The following is a 16,128-nucleotide window of genomic DNA, read 5'->3' on the forward strand; positions in this document are numbered from 1 at the left end:
ACTGTACAGGAAGTTCCATATATATAAATTGTCCTTAATGTATTTTATACAACAAAATAAAAAAGGATTGTCCTGTAATGTAGACAAAACCATAAAGGGATTTTGCATACTTGGCACTTTAATTGCTGCATAACTATTCCTTTAACAATCCCTTTAACATGATCCACATAGCACCTATCTAGTAAATCTTAGCATCCAGTCAGAACTTTTCTACGACTGGCCTATCATAGTTAAAATTAAGTGAAAATTGTTGAAATGGGAAAGCTCAGTCATCTAGTCTGTGCAGAGTATTTTTTCTTTTAATCCATCCTCTCTTTTGTCTGCTGAGATTTATACAACTCAATTATAATATGGCAAAATAATCTTTATGCAGGTAAATTCTCAATTTAAACTTTTTTAAATTATATATAATGCTCAGTAAAATGAGATTTGCAAGTCTCAAAGCATTGTGTGTGTGGATTAATAATTTAGATTAAGTGTGGAGTTTACCTTCTGCTGCTACTGCCGAAATTTTTATTCTGCTTTTGACTCCTCGATTTCCCACAACGGATAATTCTATTTCTTCATGTGGCATTTCTGCAATCTTTTCCATGAACACTTTTTCCAGTTCTTGTGACATTACTACAATATCATCACCTGGCTGCAATCAAAATGATGTTTTTTAATTCATTAATATCAGCATGACGACAGCACACTGCTGCATTTATAATTCTTTATGAAAACAATGAGCGACGTGGGTGGGTGTATAGTAGAAATCAGAATATATAATAGAAATGTAAATTAAATGGCGCTCTGGACGTAGTATCACTAAGCAGACATTACCAAAGAGAGTATTTTTTGAAAGTTAAAGGCTGTTACATGAACATGTTGTAAACTCCTTTGCAATTGTAAGGCTGGTTAGTAGCTTTTCAGAGTCAATAAAAGTAGTCTGGTCCATGATGGCACTGATGAATGAATAAAAGCCAATATACATGCAAAATTAATTATATAAGAAACCGCTTGAATTGGAACATAATTGCTTTTGCAATACTTTTACCCAAGGCAACTGTTTCAAACCAATGCCTCCTTCAATATTTCTAAGTATCTTTACTGCATACTTTCTCCAACTTTTCAAAAATCAGCCCACCCATTTATTCATATATAATTGCTCCTCATTTCCAAAACCTATTTAAAGACTTTTCCCTACACTGCAATAAAAGTGATTCATAAAGTAACCAAGGGGTTTTAAAATACTGTTAACTATTTACTATAATATACTATAACTATTTTCCATGCTTGCATTGGAAGCAAAAGACAAGATCAGAAAAGATGATGGGCAGAAACCTGTTTGGTTATTGGTTGTGAAAAACAACACATTCTTGGCTTAGGTTATGATTAAAGGAACTGCTTGTAGGGTCTACTTTAGTGGGACCCAAATGTTGAATTGGGATCTAGACTAGGACAACTTGATCAGAGGACCAGTAAAACCAAAAAAAAAATGGTTGTGTCCACAATAAGTTCCAACACATCCCCAAATGTACTGTCCAATTTTAAATATTTGTATTCCAGTAAATTAAAAACTGGCCATGGGGATGGTTATTTTACATGGAACTATATGGCATTGTTACCGCATTCTGTAAATACATCTACACTTTAATAGGGATGAGGGAAATTTTTTGCCAGGCATGGATTTGTGACAAAATTCTGCATTTAGTCATTGCGGATATTTTCACGAAGCAGCTGCAAAAATACTCTGCTGAAAAAATTCAGAGTGAGGAAAAAGTCGCACTCGCATCAAAAAAAAGTTGCATGATAGCAGTGTTTCGCAAATTTTTCAGCAAAGCTAAACGGGACAGATTTGCTCATCACTACGACTATAATGGCCTTACTTTACCAAAAATAGGACCCTTACATTGAATTACAATAAATCAGTGTTGCTACATTGAAAGGTTATAGATTATAAAGCCATACCTTATTATAGATGTAACAGTTTGTGAACATTGTATTGAAATCTTGTATGCAATCTAGAGCTTTTGAATAATAATTGTATTCCAGTCTCTTTCTTATGGTACTCAAATCCATTGGATTCTTAATAATTTGATAGTAATCCTGAAACAAAATTAAGCAGTCAATAAGAATAAAAATCAGTTTAAGGGTAAATTAAATGAGCAAACAATCCACACATGAAACAGTATGGTTTTAATCATGTAATTAATATACGTAATAATATATATTAATATATTCTCCAGACACTTACAATAATGCTCATTTCAATATATAAGAAATCAACATTAGTATTAAAAATAACACTTATAAAAACAGAGAATATATTTACATTTACAAACATACACTACCTTTCCATTGCTCAAATTGGTTTAAAGGAGAAGGAAAGGTAAAAACTAAGTAAGCTTCATCAGAAAGGTCTATATAAATACAGCCATAAGCACAGAAAATAGAGTCCTCTATCAAAAGAAGCACAGGATTTCTTTTCTTATTTTGTGAATACATGTTCTTCTGTGTTAAACTTCCTGCTCTCAGAAAAATCCTTCAGGGCAGGGCACTAGTCTGCTCAGTTTGCTTCTTCTGCTCCCCCTCCCATCTCAACTCTCTCCCGTTCCCAACTGTGCTGTTGCTTTATTTGCTTTAGTAGCCACAGAATGACACTGCCTAGAATTAGACAACTTGTTATCAACAAAAACCCCTAGATCCTTCTCCATTAAGGATACCCCCAACACACTACCATTCAGTAGTTCAATATGCCAACATGCCATTCCTTCTCATTTAATATCTAAGCATGTCAATCCGTTTTTCTTTTCATTAAGTACAATTTTTAAATTATTCAAAGTGTTTACTTGCATCCAGGTACTTTACTTCGTGTGTTAGGATTGCTCCTCCTAGAGATATATAGATATTACATCAAATATCTAAATTGGTGTTGGAACAAATTACCACCCTGGCACGATGTGGGTGCTCATGTGTCTCAAATAAATGAATACAAAATGATTTAATGACTTCCTACATCAATAGCTATGGACAGATTTAACTTAACCTTTCCAACATTCAACTGTGTGTATCCCCTTTAAATAAAAAAAAATCACTTGAAATGTGTGACAAGACAAGTGGGTTTCTGTGGCTAACCATAAATTCCAAAGAATGCAATGTTATCACAACAGCCTTAATTCTAGCACAAAGAGGCAATATACACCATTTTTCGGCAACAGCAAAAAAACAAAACTTGTGTGGCAAATTAAATTTGCATGATTTGTTTTAAATTGAAATAATGGTCTTAGTATTATAAATCATAATGATTAAATGTCATTATTTTGTTTTTATCATGTAATCAAAGTTTGATTAAACTCTGTATAGCAACCATCCCTTTTACCAGCTGCAGCATGTGCCTCTGTCTTACAGATAAGGGGTTCAATGTTGAAGAGGGCTAACAATGAATTGGTAATTTTTAAATGCCTTCTCTTCCCAGAATTATTCAGAAAATCACAGGAAGATAGAACATTTATTGTTTTCCCCTGTACAGGAAAAAAAACCCATGTATACTTAATATGGAAAACTATGTTCAGCGCAAGCCCTATTGACTGAACTAATAATGAATGATGTATACTGCTCTTTTAAACCCCTGTCTAGTAATGAACTCCTGCAAGTCATCAATTCCATTTAGACCATTACGGATTACTTTAGTAAAAGTCATGTGTACACTAAGGAACTGAAGAGGCCAGTTGCTGTAGTTTTGGAAGTGAAATGATGTCCAATTCTTGCCTAATAAGTGCAGGATTTCACCTGCTTAACAGTTTTGGGTCTCCTTTGTTGTATTTTCCATTTCTGGCCCTCCAAATGTTTTTAATGGGCGACAGATCAGGACTGCATGCATGGGACCAGTTTAGCCTTCAAATTCTTTTTTCTATGGAGCCATAATACATGGAGAAATGTGGGTTGCCATTGTAGTTCTGAAATAAGCAATCTTAATGACAGCATGTTACTATAAAAACTGTACAGGTATAGGACCCATTATCCAGAATGCTCAGGACCAAGGGTATTCTGGATAAGGGATCTTTCTGTAATTTGGATCTCCATACCTTAAGTCTACTAAAAAATCAATAAAACATTAAACCCAATAAGATTGTTTTGCATCCAATCAGGATTATTTATATCTTAGTTGGGATCAATTACAAGGTACTGTTTTATTATTACAGAGAAAAAGGAAATCAGTTTTAAGATTCTAAATTATTTTATTAAAATGGAGACTATGGGAGACAGGCTTTCCGTAATTCGGAGCTTTCTGGATAACGGGTTTCCGGATAAGGGATCCCATACCTGTAAATATCATTCAACATTAATGATGCCTTCCCAGATGTGCAAGCTACCCATGCCATGTACACTAATGCACCCCCATACCATCACGGATAACAAGCTGTGATTTCAAAAATAATTTTAATTTGTTATTTCACAGGACAGTTCTCAGCTCAGCCCATCTTAAATAAGCTTGGGCTTATTTGGTGGCAAAGTTTCTGGATTGTGTTTGTATATTTTTTTTGCATTTGTGGATTCAGCGACAAACTGTTCACAGGCAATGATTTTTCAGAAATATTCCTGAGCCCTTGCAGTGATTTCCACTACAGAACCAGGTCTGTTTTAATGCAGTGGGCCCAAAGACCATAGCCATACACTATTGTGCAGAGATTCTCAGGTTCAAGACATGCGCTGCAGATGATGAAATCTACAAATTCTTGCCAATTGTATACTTTGAGTAACGTTATTCAGAAATTTTTGCAATATTATATGTGCCCCTGACATGCGCTTTGCATCGGTTACCAGAATGGCCTGTTCTAAGTAGAGTTTTATACAGTTTTTGAATATGGTCGATAACAATCACTATCTCCCAACCGAAAAAGTATTGCTCTTTGAGGTTTTTTTAATTGTTAATTTCTATTACACATTTTTCTATTCAGACAACATCTGAAATTGAAATCACTGCCTGGTTGCTAAGTTGAATGGGACCCTAGCAACCAAATAACTGCTAACATTTACAGGAGTCTTCACAGAAAGAAGTAATAATAGAATTAATGCTATATGAATACTCTTGGTTTCTAAATTATTTACAGAGGCAAATTTTCTTATACCATGGCAATTTGGTGTAGATGTAGATAGACAGCATTTCTCTCCCCAACACAATAAAATTTGTATTTAAAAAAATGCATACAGATTTTTAGAATACAATATGTAGAAGCAGAAATCAAATGCTTCTGAATAGACAGACACCTGAACAGCAGCAGACATATGAAAGTCACATTACGTTTCCTTGATGCTAGATACTATGGATATTAGACATCAGTCAATACATTCTATGCACAGTGGACACCTGGGGGCTGATTTACTTACCCACGAACGGGTCGAATGGAGTCCGATTGCGTTTTTTTCGTAATGATCGGTACTTTGCGATTTTTTCGTATGTTTTGCGATTTTTTCGGATTCTTTACGAATTTTTCGGATCCAATACGATTTTTGCGTAAAAACGCGAGTTTTCCTATCCATTACGAAAGTTGCGTAATGGATACGAAAAACTCGCGTTTTTACGCAAAAATCGTATTGGTAACGAAAAATTCGTACAGAATCCGAAAAAATCGCAAAACATACGAAAAAGTCGCAAAATGTTCGTTTTCAAGTCGGAACTTTTCCAATTCGGGTCGGATTCGTGGGTTAGTAAATCAGCCCCCTGGTGTTCAGAATTAAATTGTTTTATCTCTTTATATAAGTAATAGTGCAAGATAAATGCAACAAGCTGCAAAGTTTTTATAAATATGATAAAAACTTCTGAGTTTAGTATAGTTCTGCAGTTTGCTACTCAGGAGTAGACAAATAAGTTAACTTTATAGAAATATATGGTTTTCAGGGTTATTTGTACTGTTAGGGGGTCTTACACAATAACACAATAGTTTTACTTTCAGTGCCTGTTCTGCTAAGGCGTATTCTCTCTTCTTGTACAAGAGAGTTACACCCTATGTTTAGGGATTAGATCTTCCTTGTTAATTTAATTTACAGAAAGTTGCTGATAATGTGCTGCCTGTTTCTGGAGCTTTGATATGATCTTCAGAAGCTGAGAAGCTGAACACAACAAAGAGATAGATGTGGCAAAGTGCAAAGCTTTGAAATTTTTCTTCAAAATATTGTAGTTTGGTAGTTCAGAGTAAAGATGTCTTTAGTCACAGTTTAAAAGGGGTCAGCATTTAATCCCTACCAGATATTATAACATATTTTAGCGCTAAGGTATCATGACCACATAAAGCAATGTTCTCCAACCTTTTTTGCACCACAGACCGGTTTCAAGCAGGACAATGTTTCTGAGGACCAGGGGTGGTGAGTATAATACAGCTCATCATAATACAAAATCAGTGGGAGACCTGAGCTTGTTTCCCTGCAACTAGATGCGCCAAGCCCCCCTAGCTGATCTTACTCCCACTTAAGTGGTGACATTCCCTGATGCTTTAGTACTTTGGTCCTTTTCGTGATTAGTAGAAAACTCCCTAGGCTTCACAAAGTTGTTGTCATGGAGTTGGGATCACAGGTAATTGGGGCCAGAGGTGGCCCAGTTCAGCACAGCCCGTGGCCCGGCAACGGTCCCCAGCCCAGTTGTTGGGGACCCCTGACAAAGTATATACAAGCCCAGTTGGAAACAACTCCTTATATGTAAAGGCAGATGCAAGAGCCTAGAAGGGCAATACTAAATAATCTCACCGATGGATACTGTCCTTTTGAAAGTGCTGTGCAGGAGTGATTCGGGACACAACACTTCAAAAAGGACATTACCCATCAGCGAGAGTGATCTGAAAACGGAGTAACACTTGCACTGTGCAAAATCTAATCTATTAGTCCCATATCCGGAAAAATGTCTTACAGGAAGATTTAGCTTCGCTGCATCTACGGGTTGCTGAAATGGCCAAGAAAAGTGATGCCTCCATAAAGCCTTCAAGACCACCTTTTCTAGGTACTGCAGTTGGTTAGTTAAGCGTCCTGTCTTCTTGCGGTTTATGTACTCTGGAGGAGGTGGGTTCACAATTGAAGAATGAAGATGTCTGCTTGACATGGACATGGTGCAACCCCACAGATCATATATCTAGGAGACATATCACTGTAAAAGAAAAAAGGGAAAACACATTTTCAGCTTCTTGGTGACGGAGATAAAACATTAAGGCAGTGGAAGAGCAATTGGACATACTTTAAATAAATGTTATTGTCACAAATTGGATAAAACTGAAGATAATTGGGCCCAATGTCAGTGCTACCTTCACTTTTGTGTACATTTGCATTCTTTTTTTTTTTTTTTTTTTTTTAAACTAAACTTTTTTGGGGGGCGATTAGAAAGGCATATTATAATAGAAACATTGCAATTTATAGTTGATGTTAAATTAAACTGACAAAGTATTTTTAGATCCAGCATAGTCTCATAGTCTCTTTTTACAAAACAAGAAGAACTTTTTCACTCATTGGGTACATATTGTAATATAGACAGGAAATAGACATTTTCATTGCAAAAGGTGACATTACAGTACGGTTACCTTGGATATGATGTTGAGACAACACAGTTGTTTCTGTGTATTTACTACCAGATTAAATAGCATAACCACCGTATTGCATTTGATACACATTCAGTGCTACCAATGTAATCCCTTCACACTTGTCTGCATTGCCTAGTAGTAATTGTTATGTTTCAATTGGTGGGTCCTGAAGGATTATTCTTTCAGTGTACCTGTGCTTCCCTGGAAGCACTGCACCAGCATGTGGCGTTTTTCAATGGATAAAGTCCCAATGTAGGTCTCCCATGTTTCAAAGAATACTGTTACCTGTTTCTTTTTCATAAACGTGAATAACCCCTTTTCCATTCCCAGAAAGGATCTCCAGCAGGAGTATGCACAGCAGCCAAAGACCACAGGTTAGCTTGCAATGTGCCTGCCTGCCAACTACCAAGATGTATTCTGGGAACTAAGTTATACAGCTAAAGGTGGCAGGCAAAATGGCTAGCCCCTCTGCTTTACTGAAAATGATATGGGGGGTTTCAGTGATATGGTTGGGCCTATGGTGCTGAAACGAAACATTTACCAAGTAGCTTTACCTCTTTAAATACAATTTAAAAGATTCATTAAGCATAAACTAGCAAAGTAAAGCAAATATGAATCAGAAATTCATGTATTTATCACCAGTTTCAATTTGCCTATAAGCTATGAAATATATATTGTTTTGCAAACAGTCTGTTTATTCAGCCTTTTCACCTGTAATTCTTTACATATTAACAATAAGATGCTAATCTCAATTAATATTCAGATGAATCCCCTATACTGCAATTAAGAGATGTATAAAATAAAGTGTGAGTAAAGAAAATGCAAATCAGAAGAGCTAAGAATTTATCTGACACAGGGGAAGAGTCGCAGTAAGCCTGCACTATTCTGAAAATGTAGGGAAGCTTTTTTGTTTCTCATGTCAAAAGAATTTTAAAAAAAAGTATCTGTAAATTGTCACCCAAAAAAATCTCCTCAATTAATCTTCACGCCAGTAAATTACCTCCCCCATGTGATAAAAAGAAAAAAACTTCAGCCATACTTAAAGACTATGCTGTCAAAACATGAGTAGCTATTGACCTTTTACATATTTTACCTTGAGCCACCATTTTGTGTTGCTCTGTCTGTTGCTTACTGATCACATGACAGGAAATAATGCAGGTCCTAACTGTAACAGGAAGTAGTATGTCCATTCATTGGCAGATGTAACCTAGCACACATGTGCCCTTGGTTTCTGTGTTAGCACAGTACCTCATACAAGCCAGAGGGCAGACTTCAGTAATTTAAATGGAAGTTTTTCTATATTTTCTATATTATCTAATCCAACATAGTACAGGTACTAGAGAAGTATATTTTCATAAAGAGGCTTTATTTATATGAACCAGTGTTTTATAATTTGGCTATTTTATATAATATACATGACATAGAAGGTTCAGGGGTTTACTTAGCCTTTAAAAAGATTGAAAATATTTAAACTTATTTGTAAATATAATTGCTGTTGAAAGCAGTGCTTGCCTGTTTATAATCCTAGATTATGACTCCAAACCCTAAAAGTACATCACAAGCCCCCTGACTGACAGACCTGGAATAGAACTGAATACTGCAACATTATTCAAAATAATGAGTCAGAACAAGAGAACAGAAAGAGATAAAGAAATATTGCTTCCATTAGCACCAAAAGCTATACTTGACAGGCTGAGAAGGGACAGTCAGGTTGGCAAAACAGTAAGGTTCTGTAACTTTAAGTACATTCATATTTTGAAAAGTCATTTTGGTGTCAGTATCACTTTAAGGATTTTCATTATGTAACAAATATACGGATACTTTTCATCGGAGCAATATGAGCCCTCTTGTATTCAAAGTTTCTTGTAAAAGGACACTTTTATAGGAATCCTTACATTTTAACAAGTTTATTGATGTAGAAAACTCTTATATTACCCAGTTACGATTTCAGAAGTATACACAATATCAGACATCAAATATGCATTCTTCTAAAATCCATTGCTGCACCTGGGTGGCCCAGTTGGAAACAGGGAAAAGTTCAGCAGGGACTTTACATGTGGCCCCGACACATAGGTTGTAGTGCAATACAATCTCTTAAAAAGGATTATAAATTCTGCATTAAGTTAAAAAGGATATATTTTATCATTTCATGTCTTCTGTGCACTTTTAAAATACAATTTGTGGCATGTTATGTACAAAGTGGTGGTGCACTGTAATGGCCAGATATTAATGTGGTAGCACAACAAAAAAACAAATGGTTGGTGCTCACTGCATGCAGCGTCAGACTGGTCCACCAGGATAACTCCCGGAGGGCCCAGGTGTCAGTGGGCCCTCTTGCTTCTAACTATTTGGCCAATTGCATGGTCTACAGTCATTCCCTCTTTCTGTATGAGAAAAAGATGGAAGGATAGAGAAGAGAGACTTGGATAATAAAGAGGTTCAGGGAGGAGAGAAGGAATAACAGTTTAGAAAGTGGACCTATGGTCCAAAGTGTTCTGGTGGGCCCCTGGTATCTTAGTACAACACTGACTGTAGGGATATCACCCTTCATTCATATGTGAAATAATTATATTATGTCATATTAAGACACACCCTTAAATCCATATGTCTCCTCCTCTCCTGTGGATAGTACAGCAATCCCCAGCTTATAATTACACACCTTAGGGACCATGTAATGACTATTTCCAAATGCTCACAAACTCCCAGAACAAACTCCTGCCAGGTTCACCTCCCACAGGCAGCATAGGGCAGGCAGAGTATGCCACACACAGGCAGCATAGGGCAGGGAGTACATACAGTGACACAATATTGGCACTGCTCCTACAGTCTGTCTGAGGTATGAACAGGTGAACAATGTGGGGCCTGAGGCGTGATGCAGGGGGTGAATAATACAGGGATTAAAAGGTGTGAACAGTACAGAGGATTGAACAATGCAGGGGGCCAGTTAATCTCAGTAATAATACCATTTATATTTTACACAAAGGTAAGCAGTCACAGCAGCCAGACAGGTGAGGGCCACACAGAGGGGGCAGTGGGCCGCCAGTTGAACAGCACTGCTCTAGTACTATTTAAAAACTCAATGGAACCTATTATAAAGTATATGTTGAAAGGTACAGCTATTGCCCTATCACTTATTGCCAAAATCTTTTTTTTTTGCATGCGCGGTGGCGGGGGGGTTGGGGTGCGGTGCGCATGCGCGAGGCTTGGGTGCCAAGGTGGGCAGCAGAAAGGGATGGCCTCGGGGACAAACACCCTTTGTACTACCAGTAGCGATGAGGGAATCTGTCCTGTTTTGCCATGTTAGCAGAAAATTGCACAAGCCCAGTACATGCAAGCTAACAATCCTCTTTCCTTCTTTAAAATTCCACTGCTGACGCATGCACAGTGCTTTTAAAGGAACAGTAACACCGAAATATGAAAGTGTTTTAAAGTAATTAAAATGTAATGTACTGTTGACCCTGCACTGGTAAAACTGGTGTATTTGCTACAGAAACAGCACTATAGTTTATATAAATAAGCTGCTGTGTAGCCCCGGGGGCAGCCATTCAAGCTGGAAAAAAGGAGAAAAGGCACAGGTTACATAGCAGATAACAAATAAACTCTGTAGAATACAATGGCATTTTATCTGTTATCTGCTAAGTAACCTGTGCCTTTTCTCATTCGAATGGCTGCCCCCATGGCTACACAGCAGCTTTGTTTATATAAACTATAGTAGTCTTTCTGAGGCAAACACACCAGTTATACCAGTGCAGGGTAACAGTGCATTATATTGTAATTACTTTAATACGCTTTCATATTTTGGTGTTACTGTTCCTTTAACTCTACTGCGCAATCACACCCAGCAGCAGAAAGCAGCAAGAAGAGAATTGTCTGCTTACTCACACGTGCACTGGGCCATTGCAGTTTTCTGCTAACAGAAGCACCAGTCCGGGGTACCAGGTAAGTGATTACAATCACTGGGGTGTACCTAAAATTTAAAACCCTTAGTGACCGAACCTTTTCTTCAATGAAAAGCCCACTACTGACATTTCAGTATCACAACACTTCTATGAAACCAGGCATAATCAATTCCAGATCTGTGGACAAGGTTTAGAAGTGGTTAACAATGTCAAAGACTGTTCTTATTTACTGTTTATTAGAGACAGCTAGTCTTGCAGTGCTATTTGTTTGTGGCTCTCCCACTGAAGACCTTGTATGGTTAGTTCTAGGGCCAACATCAACTTGACAATGAACTGGGGTATGTATACTGTATAATGGGTTAGGTTCCTGTTGAAATGGCTCTTGGACCCTCATTGAAGACTACCGATTGGTTATGGTGGGGTTGTAATTAATTGACAAGCCTTAAAATGTTTGCGTGATAACCTGTGTTTTACACTTGAAAAAGGACATGGTAGCCCAAACATGTAGTGTGGTGCACAATTTATAAATTAGTTGCACAGCTCTGCCCCTTAGCTATTTCCACTCTATTTTGTTTAGTATTTTATTACTTTACTGAGCTGGGACAGGAGCACATAAATTAAATCTTTAAGGCTTGTTTTGTTGCTGCTGACATTTTGTTTTTCTTTACTGTAGTTCTCCATCTAAACTATCAATTCCATCATTACACAAAATCCTTAAAGGGGTGGTTCACTTTTAGAATGTCATAGAATGGCTAACTCTAAGCAACTTTTCAATTGTTCTTCTTGGATTTTCTTTAGTTTTTGAATTATTTGCTTTCTTCTCCTGACTCTCTCCAGCTTTCAAATGGGGGGTCACTGACCCCAACACCCAACAAAACAAATGCTCTATAAAGCTATGATTTTGCCATTGCTAATTTTTATTACTTATTTTTATATTAAAGCCCTCTCTCCTATTTGTATCCCAGGCCCTCATTTAGATTTGTGTCTGGTTGCTAAGGTCATTTGGCCCCTAGCAACCAAATAGTTGCTGAAATTCCAAACTGGATAGCTGCTGAATATAAAGATAAATTACTTAAACCACAATTAAAAAAAAAAGGAAATCAATTGCAAATTGTCTCAAAATAGCACTCTCTTCATTATGATAAAAGTTAATACAAAGTTTAACAATCTCTTTAAGAGAACAAAAGCCTATAATACTTAAAGATGTGATATGGCACTATCCATCATTAAATCACACTCCTCAAACCTTTTAAGACAAGACACACAACTTTCAAAATCCATGGGTAACATCACCTATCACTTCAGACTATCCTATTGACATACAGTATAACATGAGCAGTAACAAGGATTAGCAAAGCCGCATATGCACAGAGGATTAATGGAAGGCAGGAAATACTATGTCTAAAAATTTTTGCAACAGGAAAAGTCTGCCCTGGCTTCAGGAGTATTCTATACCGCTATAAAGAATGTTATGGTTTGGGTAACCACTGCTCAGTAATTCATGCAAATTAACTACAACCTATTTAATTAATGAATCATGTGCAGAGAATAATCCATTGTTACCAGGGATGCAAAAAAATACAGAATTCAGCCAAATTGTAGCCCTTCTTGTGAAACCTAAGAGTTTACGTGACTTTAAAGCTCTGGACAACTAAATGCAACAATATTTTATTCACACATGATGCAATATTTTCCCCAAATCTGAATCAAACTAGGGTTCAGTTTGGTATTGAGCAAAACTTTTTGGGTAGATTTCAGCTGAATCCAAAAACAATGGATGCATCCCAAATTTATACTTTGTTGTTTCATTAATTCACAGAGTTGATGATTTTGTTAAAGATCATATATTACATTATGCATTTTAGTTTTTATATAAAGAAATGATTGGGACAGGTCTGCCAAACACAGGACATTTCAATACCAGAATACTAAATTCTGTCATGGCCCACTCCCACTGGACTAGATTAGCAGCCCCAGAGAAATCAATGAGTTTTATGATGGGGTCTCACTAGACTTATTTGGCTTTACCATAACCCAAAATAATTCCCCCTTTCAGTTATTAGTCAAGGAAAACTTTCAAATGTAAACCTTAAGGTGCATTCATGGTATGTTGCAGCTCAGCAACAGGTGAGGCAATTAACTGGGAAATCCTAGTTTATCTGAAATGATTGTTGCCTAGGACAGTTCAGTTATACCAGAAGCCCACTATCATACATATGTCACTGCACCAAAATGTTAAACCATTAGGCAGAGGTGCAATGAGGCTGTGAACACAAAATTCATATAAACAGAAAGAAGACATCCTCTGCACATTATCAATATATTATATATATAGAACAAGACAGTCTGTGAATTAAGCTATCAAGCTATCAAGAAATACCCTCCCCTTTAAGCAAAACAGGGATTGTTTGTCCATATATTGCAATATACTTCAAGCTGGCCAACTACGTCAAAGTCATCCCTGGTCTGGCCAGTCCTACACTCACTTTTATCAGATTCATTAAGATTTTTACTGCTTTAATATATATTTAACAAGGGAACTGAGTTTTACCTGCAACTGTCTTGCTTTCAAGGTTAAAGCCCCCAACTGGTTGCCCTTTTATTGGCTCCTATGGGATCACCTGACTGTAGCTGAGAAGGGTGGGAGCTACAACATGGAGCTGGCCACTGCCCCTGTATAAACTATAGCAATAAAAAAGGGGAAGTTGTGCTCACCACTAAATTTTAAACCAATAGGCGGGGGTGCAATGAGGTTGTGACCACAAAAAGAAACACAATCCCCTAATATGCCCAAATAGGCCACATGTGAATTTATGGCAAATAGAAGGTTATGCAAAGGGTCATTCCTAATGTACAATAATGGGTTTGCATTGTCAAATTATCAAATATCAATTTACTGCAGTATTTAAATGTTGGTCTGGATTAGTCAGGAACGGGTACGCATTCACTATGGATTGTCACAGCAACAGTGGCAGCAGCTAAGGGCACACACATTGTATATGACTGCTGGGCAGCATGGTGCATTAATAAGAGATCCTCTGCACTCACCCATTATCAATATATTTATAGGACAATAAGACATTCTGTGCATTAAGCTACAAAGTAATGCCCCCCCCTTCTTTGAGCAAAACAGGGATTGTTGGTCCATATATTGCAATATACTTCAAGCTGGCCAACTACGTCAAAGTCATCCCTGGTCTGGCCAGTCCTACATTTCACTTTTGTCTGTTTCATTAAAAATTCTACTTCTTTAATGCACATTTAACAAAGGTGCTGCATGTTACCTGCAACTTGTTTGCTTTCAATGTTAAAACCCCAAAATGGTTGCCCTTTTATTGGCTCCACTGGGATCACCTGACTGTAGCTGGGAAGGGTGGGAGCTACAACCAAGAGCTGGCCACTGCTCCTGTATAAACTATAGCAACAAAAAATTAACTGGGAAATCCTAGGGGCTGATTTACTAATCCCCGAATTTGAATCCGAATGGGAAAAATTCGGATTGGAAACAAACATTTTGCAACTTTTTTGTATTTTTTGCGATTTTTTCGTCGCCGTTACGACTTTATCGTAAATTATCGCGACTTTTTCGTAGCCGTTACGACTTGCGCGAAAAGTCGCGACTTTTTCGTAGCCGTTACGATTTGCTCGTACATTGTCGAGACTTTTTTGTATTGAGCGCTCGTAAACGGCGGGCAAAACTTTCAGACTTTGCATGATTTTGGAAGCCTCCCATAGGACTCAATGGCACTCTGCAGCTCCAACCTGGCCCAAGAAAAGTCACGATACTGAAGCTTGAATGAATCCGAAACTTTCGTACTTGGCGCGAAGGCTAAGAAAAAGTCGCGACAATTCGCGCAAGTCGTAACGGCTACGAAAAAGTCGCGACAATTTACGAAAAAATCGCAAAATACTGATCATTACGAAAAAAACGCATTCGGCCGCCTTCGGCCCGTTCGTGGATTAGTAAATCAGCCCCTAGTCTATCTAAAAAGATTGTTGCTTAGTAAAGTTCAATTCTACGCATTAAACTACCAATAAATGCCCTTCCTTTTTAGTTCCATGTTGTAGCTCCCACCCTTCCTAGTCAGGTGATCCCATTGGAGCCAATAAAAGAGCAACAATTTGGGTTTTTGTTTTTTTTTTTTTAAACCTTGAAAGCAAGTAAGTTGCAGGTAAAACTCAGTCCCTGTATTAAATGTATATTGAAGCAGTAGAATTCTTAATGAATTGATAAAAGTGAGCGTAGGAATGGCCAGACCAGGGATGATCTGAATGTATTTGGCCAGCTTGAAGTATGTTGTAATATATCGACAAACAATCCCTGTGTTGCTTAAAGGACAGTCAACCCAAAATATAATTTTTTTGTTTAATAAAAGAAAGCATAATTCTAAGCAACTTTGCAATACACATTAATTATGAATTTGCAATTAGAAGTAGAGTTACCAGTCCTTTTCTATTCTCTGCCCTGGTGGCTCTGGCATTTGAAACAATGTAACACAAGGCAGTAGACTGACAGACCTGTGTTGCTGGAGGAGGCATTTGCAATATTGTTTAATAAGTAACAACCAGGAGTTCAGCAAAAGCTGCTTTAAATAGCAATTACGTTTACAAATAACTTTTAAAGCACTAAACATTTTTAATAAATTCACATTGGAAAGTTGCTTGGAATTAAGTTTTTTTTTATT

At 37.2% G+C, this 16,128-nt stretch overlaps 1 protein-coding gene across 1 annotated transcript in view; it reads right to left on the bottom strand.

Moving 5' to 3' along the window:
• brdt (bromodomain, testis-specific) overlaps window positions 1–14,016 on the bottom strand; it is a 47,198-nt gene extending 33,182 nt beyond the window's left edge. The window contains exons 1-4 of the mRNA XM_012962441.3: window positions 13,995–14,016; window positions 6,884–7,117; window positions 1,951–2,088; window positions 490–640 (exon numbers count right to left, since the gene is read on the bottom strand). Of these exons, the coding sequence (XP_012817895.2) occupies window positions 490–640; window positions 1,951–2,088; window positions 6,884–7,078 (484 nt within the window). The 5' untranslated portion in view covers window positions 7,079–7,117; window positions 13,995–14,016. The remainder of the gene's footprint in view (window positions 1–489; window positions 641–1,950; window positions 2,089–6,883; window positions 7,118–13,994) is intronic.
• Window positions 14,017–16,128: the final 2,112 nt, after the last annotated feature.

The sequence above is a fragment of the Xenopus tropicalis genome, chromosome 4, assembly GCF_000004195.4.
Source record: "Xenopus tropicalis strain Nigerian chromosome 4, UCB_Xtro_10.0, whole genome shotgun sequence".
In the NCBI taxonomy this organism is placed as follows: Eukaryota; Metazoa; Chordata; class Amphibia; order Anura; family Pipidae; genus Xenopus; species Xenopus tropicalis.